The sequence below is a fragment of the Berghia stephanieae genome, chromosome 3 (genome assembly GCF_034508935.2).
Source record: "Berghia stephanieae isolate SIO BIC M18660-M18661 chromosome 3, UCSD_Bste_1.3, whole genome shotgun sequence".
Lineage (NCBI taxonomy): Eukaryota > Metazoa > Mollusca > Gastropoda > Nudibranchia > Aeolidiidae > Berghia > Berghia stephanieae.
In genome coordinates, this window is record NC_088362.1 from 77,328,009 (window position 1) to 77,338,008 (window position 10,000).

The window sequence follows — 10,000 nt, forward strand, 5'->3', positions numbered from 1 at the left end:
CACACAAAACTATGTGTAATCTTGAACGTTGTTAGTCTGATTAATACAGCTAGTGAGGATTACTAATAAATATGGAAGGCAAAAAACAATAACAAAGACCTGAGTGACGTCATCTTCGTTCTATCTATAGAACAACCAATGGAATCGTCAAATTGTTTCCCCTGAGCACTACAAATGGCAACTCACTTTTAACTTTTTTTGACGATCGTGGCCTGGTAAAGTGATAACATAATGTCAATGAAGATTGACGGCTATAACTGTAATTTAACCTAGGCTTACATTTTGACACAAATACAAGAAGCAAAATATTGTTTGCTTTGCAAAATAATAAATCAGAATTTCAAGATGCTATTAATCGAGCTTTATAGAGGGGGATGCATTCTGAATATTAGAAACATCATTGTGTCTTGTTGTAGCCTTTAATTATGAACTTTAATGTTGTAACAACAACAACAACAACAATAATAATAATAATAATAATAATAATAATAATAATAATAATAATAATAATAATAATAATAATAATAATAATAATAATAATATTTAAGATCAAATTCAATCCGTCAAAAAGTAAAATACATGAGAACAGGTAATAATGCCATTGTCTTCAAAATTTTAAAATGTAAAATATTGTTTTTCATTTTTAAAAAAAAAATCGAATAAGGGGTTGGGGAATTGAATTTGGTCATCGTTGGCTTCCAAGAATGCACTTATATCTCGTATACCCTACTAATCTATACAGCCTATATTTTATAAGGCTGACAAGGATGAAACTATTCTGATACTAAATTATATCTACATACACATTTTTGAGAAAGTCGCAATGAAAAATGAGCTGTTTTCTTTTCTTTTAAAAATAGAATATTATGACATTCTAAAAATAATCCTTAATCAGTGGAAATCAGGGTCGATCACGATTGCAATCCAACGTAATACGCAATAAGATGGTGTCGAGTCAAGAGGAGTGGGAGGCCTCGAGACTCGTAGAACCTCCTGTCTCTGGCATCAAAAGACGTCATTCTGGCATTTACCTTTTTAGAAATTTATATTCAAATCAACGTAAGATTGAAACTTGAAAATCATATCATAAAATTATGGAATCAAAATGTTTAAAATTGACGGTTTCAAAAAAAATAGGGACGTTTAATTGCAATGGTCTGAGGAAGGCTTTTCAAAATGATGCAAAAAGCAGTGAATTTTCGCTAAAATGTAAGAAACCCTCAACTTCAACATGATATCATTAATACGATATAACATTGGACAAATAAAATTGAACATTAAAAATGAGGTAAATGTGAGATATTTAGACAAATCCCACGTTTAAAGGTCCGTTATCGATGTTAGGAACTCTCCGTTCTCAACTCGACACTGTTCCCAGATAACGCATGTGTGTGTATGTGGATCCGCGGGAGAGAATGTATGGGGGTCTCATGAGCCCGAGAATAAAACGTTTGCTTACCTTGTGCCATTGTAATGCACGAATACGATGTCGTTGCTACGGGTAATTAATCCTCTAAGAATGTATTAAATATCCGTCAAATCGAATCAGATATGTTTATCCCCAAAGAATAGATACAACATTCGTAGTATTGTTTTCTCTGTGTCCTAGTATAATCAGCAAAACGGAGACCAACCATTAAGTGTGATGCATGCCAAGTAACGCGCTCTACGATTGGCTAGCGGGAGTGAGCTGAGAGATTTCATTGGTTTAGACTTCACACATTATGCCAGTCATTCTGCGTACAAGATAAAATTATACGGAGAGGGGATGAGAAGGCGATAGTAGTGGAGCGAGATGGAAGATGGGGGAAGGGGAGGAGGGGGGGGGGGGGGGGGGACTAAAATACCACCAAGGATGCAGACGAATAATCGATGCCAAATTTGCTTAGCTAGTGGACAGAGAAGAGAAGAATGAAGAAAAGACGAAGAGTGGACTGCAAAATCTGAGGGTCGCTTTTGAAATTTCAGCACGATACTTTTTCAACGACAGAGGCAAAGACAAGATATGATGGTCCGAATGAAATGAAAATAGAAAATGACTTTTCGGAAAAGGTCCCTACCTAGACTCGTGGAAGACAAGCGAAGAGTGGAGATCGAGGGTAAAGAGATCCTTCGCCAACCAACACATGGTCACGTGATATCCACAAGGTCAAGGTTACAACTACTACGAGATTACTACGAGTCGGTGGTCGTAGTAGAAACAGCTGAGTGATCTACACAACACGGGAGAGTGATGGTGATGACGATGGCTGTTGGTTGCCCCCTAGTTCCTATTACGACGACTACGGAGGGTGTTGATGGGTTCAGGTGACAGTCGAGGTGGACACGGGGATGATACGTAATTTGTGGATACTCTTAATGAAATAGTTCTGTCCATTGTCAACAGATCTGGTCGGTGTTACGAAAAAAAAAAAAGTTTAAAAAAAAAAAAGAGAAAAAGAAAAAAAAATTGAAAAATAAAGAAAGAGATAAAAAAGGGGGAAAAAAAATCAAAGCAAAGGTATTATTATTACTACTATTATTATTATTATTCTTTTTTTATTATTATTATTTTTTATTATTATTACTTTTACCATTATTTTTTTTTTTTTTAATTATTATTATTATTTAAATTTTTTAAAATTATTTTTATTATTACTATTTTTATATTTAAAAAAAATATTATAAACAAATGAATGTTAAGACATAGCTACTTCCTTGCAAAATGAAACAAACAAATTAATAATTCTTAACAATAAAAAAAATAATTGATTAATTAAAGAAAAGATAATAAAATGAAATTAAAACGGTTTAAACAACGACATTTTAAAAAAATCCAAACAAACGTTTTCCAACAATAAATGAGAGACCTGATGACTGATGACACGTGCCGAAGACTCGAATTCCTAAACCCAGATTTTAAAAAAATGTATTGAAGGCTTAAGAAGAAGCGAAAATGGTATGATACAGTATCAAAGCAGAAGGAAATTACACAATAAAATTGATTCAAAGTTATCGTATAAGTAAATAAATAAACTGACTAATTAATTAATTAAATAACCATTCTCTCAACGGCAGAACAAGATAAATTTCACACCGTTTGGCTATGATTTTCGGAGAGGCCCCTTACGATTGCGCCATTAATAATAATAATAATAATAATAATAATAATAATAATAATAATAATAATAATAATAATAATAATAATAATAATAATAATAATAGTACAGGTACTAATGAACGTAACATAAAAATGCACACATACAAATATATCTACGTAGATCCCTGAAAATATTTGGACGTGGGTATTTTGCGTTGATGGAATAATATTTTAGAGTTTAGAATATTTTCGTTGACAGATATTTGTTTTTATTTTTTTTTTTTGTAACACAAATTATTATTATTATTATTTTCATTCTTCTTCTACTTATAATAATAATTATTATCATTATTATATTCGTCTTCTGCCTTTTCTCCTTCTTCTTCTTCTTCTTCTTATTATTATTATTACTACTCCTTGTCTTCTAATACTATTACCACCATCATTATCATTACTATGATATCCTTTGAGGGAAGGGGGGGGGGGGGGGGGGGGGAGGCATCTTAATCTTGGTGTCGTATGAATAAAAAATAAACAAAACAAAATAATAATATAATAATAATAATTAATAATAATAATAATAATAATAATAATAATAATAATAATATTAATAATAATAATAATAATAATAATGAAGAAGAAGAAGAAGAAGAAGATGAAGAAGAAGAAGAAGAAGAAGAAGAAGAAGAAGAAGAAGAAGAAGAAGAAGAAGAAGAAGAAGAAGAAGAAGAAGAAGAAGAAGAAGTAGAAGAATAACAAAAACATATGTCTTGCCAGCAAGCATACCATTACTGTAAAGATGTAATTGCATAGAAAGCGCTAAACTAAATGCACATCATCATCATTATTATTATTATTAAAGCAAATAACCTCTGGCCAGGCAAAAGTATTATGTTAGTTAATAAAGACAGTTACGGACATGTCTGTTTAATACTTCTTAATAACAGTGAGCCAAAAACAAGTGGTCTGCAATGTTCGCTCTAGACATCCAGTTCAAATAACATAAACATACTGCAAACTATCTAAACACAAACGGCGTAGTTGAAGCAGTTGCAGGTCGGCCAAGTATTATGCAAGTTTCAGTCTGCAAAGTAGGTTACCGTGTAAAGGCCAAAGTCCTATAGTAGTACAGCCGATGGTCATAATTACCTGAAAATCTACTAAATCGTACAGCATTTCAGCCAATAGCAATAGCCTCAGGGTGTGGGGAGGAGGGGGGGGGGGTGACCAAGCGGTGGAATAGTGGGAAAAGGAGAAAGGAATGAGGGTGGGGGGGGGGGGGGGGTGGAACAATATAAATTGCTGTGGATATGCGCCAGCATGTGCGAGCTTGTGTTTGCGTGAAGAGAGAGAGAGAGAGAGAGAGAGAGAGAGAGAGAGAGAGAGAGAGAGAGAGAGAGAGAGAGAGAGATGTCTACTAAACAAAAATTTACAAATAATATATCGTTTTGCACGCAATCAATAAATAGATAACCACAAATGATAAACAAATAAAAGAAATGAATTTTTAAAAATTATTAAAGGAATAAACAAACTTAAATTTAAAATTAGAAAAAAAAATTCGGAAAAATAATGAAAAATAAACAAACAATCAAAAGAATAGATCAAATAGAATCGTTTTATTCTAACATAAAAATCAGGATTTTCGTGATAGAAAAATTGAAACAACAATAATTAAATAAATAAATAAACAAAGGACTCCAAAGTCGCAGACAAGAATTAAGATGTCTGTTAGGCGCTATCGTGTTGTTTTTTTTTAATAAATGAATTTGTAAAAAAAAATAAAAATTTTAAATAATAATAATAATAATAATAAATAATAATAATAATAATAATAATAATAATAATAATATATAATAATAATAATAATAATAATAAGTCGATAGGTCTATTTCATCCGGATCAAATCTGTATCACGTAGATGACACTCTATAATAAAAGCCTTTTAAAAATCTGTATATCTCTCATGTTTTTATCGCAGAGCCCAAATTTTAAGAATATAATAATAATAATAATATATAATAATAAATAATAATAATAATAACTAATAATAATAATAATAATAATAATAATAATAATAATAATAATAATATAATAATATAATAATAATAATAATAGTAATAATAATGAATAAATCAAAATTGTACTAATAAAAATGAATGCCTGTTTTTCATCTTGATATATGTTTCAAAATAGTGTTATATATTATGTTTAAAAACATGCATTATTTTTGGGTTGCTACATTTGTAATAGTATTATCTTTCGAATTATTAGATAAAAATATACAGACTGTGTCTCGTTGCCTGCAGCACATTTTTTACTGCATCCCTGTGGTCAAAAGCAGTATAGTCATATCTGCTATCATAATTCATATTTTAAAGAACAACTGTTTTCCGCTCTAAAGATTCGGCTGAAAAATCTCTGTCTAGAGGAAATAAGTTGTATTTAAACAAAATGGAAATAACGTATTATAACAGACATAATAAGATCTTTATCAAGATAAGTCTTGGAATTGTAAGTAAATTGAAACCGAATTCCACTTATTTGCAGGTCTGATAATCCAATTCATTATCGGGACACTTTGGTAGTTGATTTTTTTTTAATGACGCAAAATATTGTCCATTACAACAAAGACAAACTAGGCCCACAATTGGGTCCGAATGTCAGACCTACATATATGTATACGTCGCTTGTATCATATCCGTCACAATAAAATATCACTATGTGGAGTTTTTTTTATTAAATGTAAACGGATGCCCGTCAGCATACAATTTAAATTTAAGAAATTCTTACTAATCTGTCTATTTTAATCAAATTAATTCTTTCGGAATATCACAGTGGAAATAATCTAACATAAGGTTTTCACTTCACAAGATTTTTTATTTTAAAGAAGAAGAAGGAAGAGGAGGAGGAGGAGGAGGAGGAGGAGGAGGAGGAGGAGGAGGAGGAATAATTCAACCGAGCTTCATGCCAAGATTGTTCTTTCCTTTGCTCAATCAGAGCTGCCTACTTGAAATGTCAAAAATTCGTAGTTTCCAAGGGAAAAGAGTAGAATTTCACTTTAAATGAAAAAAACAAACAAAAACAAACAACAATTTGCTTTCAACTTGATTAAAAAATTATCCTAAGTCCTCAATATTATAGGTTCTAAGGAACTAATCTTTCCTTTTCAACAACATTTATTGAGTCAATGAGGCGAATATAGTTCGGAAGCTGGAGTCAAAAATTCGCGTTTCTACGAATTATTCGTAGTAGTAGCACTGGACAGGTCTGCTCACTGTCTTTTAGACATCTTTCCCGAGCCTATTATTGTTGTCTTTTATAGTCAACTTAAAAGTCGCTTACAGACTCGGTAGTAAAACAAAAACAAATTATATACGTATGGCCATAAGAGGTCAAGAGGTCACCTAGACAACAATAATCGGATAGACCAGCAATAGGACAATCGTGATCATATCTGGGTCACCGCGCACACGTCAAAACATGGCGGCAGCTTGCTATGGGCTGAGGACGGACACATTCATTCTTCTGCAAACAACATGGCGGCCCCCCTCATTGCTGCTGTACGTTTCTGCTGCTCGAGTTTCACAATCAGGTCAGCGAGTTTGGCGCACGCCCAAGACCACACATTTATGCCCAGTTTATTCAAATAGTATAGAACTCTGGCAACATCCATACCGTTACACGATGAGAAAAAAAAATATTATATAATAAATGTCATGAGTAGAACAGATGACTCTCTCTCTCTCTCTCTCTCTCTCTCTCTCTCTCTCTCTCTCTCTCTCTCTCTCTCTCTCTCTCTCTCTCTCTCTCTCTCTCTCTCTCTCTCTCTCTCTCTCTCCCTCCCTTGTTTTAATTGAGCTTTTATGTAAGGCAATATCCACTAAACGTACTCGGAGCGATCTACATTTTTTAAAAAATAATTGTTTAAAAAAAACAAAAAACAGTAATTGGAATATAATTCCTTTTACGCATCCACCCCTTTGAGGAAATTTGACTTTAAGGTCTATTCCCGTGGAAGACTGGAATAACTCAACTATGGCGTTAGCCGAAGTGCAGCGCTGCAAATTGAGCTAGAGCGAGGTGACAAAATGCCGCGGGTAGTCGAAGCAAAGAAAACATCGCAGATTTATGCTGCCCCCCCCCCCCCCCATCTCACTCTCTCTCTCTCTCTCTCTCTCTCTCTCTCTCTCTCTCTCTCTCTCTCTCTCTCTCTTCTGATTTTATGTTTGTTGTCTATAGCGTGTGTGTTTGTGTGTGACAATGTACTGTCATTATCATTACCCTACCACCCCCCCCCTCCACACACACACACACACAACCTCCAAGCTCATTGAAGATCTGACAAAAGTTCAATTTCAGTCATAAGACATGTACGTAGATCCATCTCGCACCTTTATGCATTAACATGCACATAATGCATATAGGCTCGTTACCGCGGTTCAACCATGCTTAATCACTCATCACAATGTTAAAATTATCGTGAGCAGATTATCGTTGGAACAAATCTATCCAATCTCCATTGAGGACGAGGTGGTGGTGAAAGCATTGAAATGCAACCCAGAAGTCCTTAGTTCAAGTCCCTCTTCCATATCTCTTTTTTTTTTTTAATGATACCTTACTCTTAGGCAAGACTGTAAAATCCCTGAATGACGACTTATTTACATAATTTAGTGAGAACTAATCATTAACAAGCTGTCTAAAAATAATAACAAAGAGATGAGTGACGTCAACGTAAAAAATGTAGACCAATATAATTATAAAATCAGCACCAAAATCATTGTAAATGTAAAACCAAAGCATTATCATAATGTGTGCATCGATTATTTTGATATTTTTTTAATGGCTCTATACAATAAACGCACTCTAGCTCAAAGAAGATTGTATTTATTGGTTATTTTCATTAAGACTATTTTCTACGTTTATTTACTTTTTTTTTATCATGCATGGCAAGATGTGTTAAGACCTCCTCTCCCAGTTTGCTAAATCCTAAGTAAAGTGTTACCTTTCTAATTCTAATCAGTTTTGTTCATGTGACTAACGAATGTATCTTTTTCCTGAAACGTTCTCCGTCAAGAATTGTGTTCGATTTTGTTGTTGTTCAATTTTTGGTCAAGCTGCACTGTAACCGGAATTAAAATATTCATTATTCTCCAATTGTGTCATACTCTGAGATGGTGCGGCTATGTGGTCTTGTGGCATGACACTCGATTTCGGATCGGAAGGTCCCGGGTTCGAGCCTCGCTCGGCGCATAGTTGAGTACTTGGAAAAGGCACTTTACTCACATTCTCTCACCGTACTCAGGTGTAAAATGTGTACCTGGTTGTTAACAGCGCTGTATCTGTCCCAAAAAAATGTATTATCGCCTAATACTATTAGACTAATAGACGTCATGTCCGTCCTACATGTTAAGTGTTGCTGTTGTCCAGGGATCCCTTGTAAAGCGATTTGAGCACAATGAGTGGATATTGCCCTATATATAAGAGCTAAAGTCAAGTCTTTTGGGGTTTTTTTTCAGTCACATATCATGATTATGATTTGGATCATACGCATACCGAACAGATAAATACGATGACCGAAAGTCACATATCTTGATTATGATTTGGATCATATGCATACCGAACAGATAAATACGATGACCGAAAGTCGAATCGCAAATCACTCCCGCTAGGATTATTTTACAATTGATGTCGGAAACAATGGAGGAGCAGACCAAGAACCAAGGGAGGACAATGACGATAATGGCAATGATAATGATAATAACAATTCCGCTGCCGTTAGTGATGATGATGGCGAGTCACACAACGGAAAAAGGGACAATGACAATACCAATCGCCTTCAAACACCACAATCGCTGTCTTTCTTTTTTTTTTTTTTTTTTAAGTTGGGACCAGGCTTTTTCTTAACTGTTTGGGAAAGGGACGTTTCTTCGTTCACACGCTAAATCAATATGGATCATCTCCCCCTCCACCCCCCCCCCCCCCCCCCCCCCCCCCTCATCAAAATCACAACCCCCACAACATTGTCTCCAAATGATACACAACTCTCACTCTCACACACCCTCTCACTCTTCAACTCAGAATACTCCATGTTGTTATTTTCTGGGGTCTCCTCTCTCATCACTCTCAAACCAACAGTCCCTTCTTTTCTTTCTTCCCCTCCCCGCACTTACTCTGTTGTGTGTACTGACCAGGAACGAAACGTCCAGGCCAGGTAAGAGCAAATCAGGCAGGTTGAGTTGTAAGAGAGACGGGACGAAAACTAGGTCAATCCAGGGAGTGACGTAACGGTTGTCTGAACGCACCAATGGCAGAGGCGATACGGGCGGGCCAATGCGTGGGAAGCATAATTTTACGTAACGCCCCTGACGGGTAATGGCGTCGGTCAGCCACAAACTAGTAGTGGACAGAGCCCTCTGTTTACAAACATGGAGGGGAGGATGGTCAAGGGGGGAGATTTTATCGACAGATAAAAACTACTAAATCTCTGTGAAATGTCGAGAAAGACAGCTTGAAATCTATAAAAATGGGAGAAAAACATTATTTCTATTGTTAATAACCTGGAATAATACATTTAACCGATGTGCTTAATTAGTCAAAAACTTTTCTAAAGTCAGAAGAAAAGAAAAAAAGACCAACCAAAGAGAGCGCGCGAGCAACGCGTTGGTGGGGATGGACATGAAATAAAATAAATAAACAGTGAATAAGTATGTAAGAACTTCAAATAACATATTAAATACGTACCCATGATGTAATTCTCCATGTTCGAATGAGTTATTAAATCCAATATTGGAATAAACAACAATAAAAGCTATTATAATCCGTTTAGAAATCAGCGCGCATGCACCACAGCACAGAGCATGAGAAGAAGAATAAAAATATCCGAATTAGCGATTGGTCGACTGGACGCTTTGCTCGTTC

The 10,000-nt window shown here is 34.7% G+C and overlaps 1 protein-coding gene across 1 annotated transcript in view; it reads right to left on the bottom strand.

The window, feature by feature from the left end:
• The window catches only part of LOC144968497 (protein lin-28 homolog), a 96,141-nt gene that overhangs the window by 86,105 nt on the left and 36 nt on the right, over positions 1-10,000 (bottom strand). Inside the window, exon 1 of the mRNA XM_078906929.1 lies at positions 9,824-10,000. This exon is cut by the window's right edge and continues 36 nt beyond it. Coding sequence (XP_078763055.1) covers positions 9,824-9,842 — 19 coding nt within the window. The 5' untranslated portion in view covers positions 9,843-10,000. The remainder of the gene's footprint in view (positions 1-9,823) is intronic.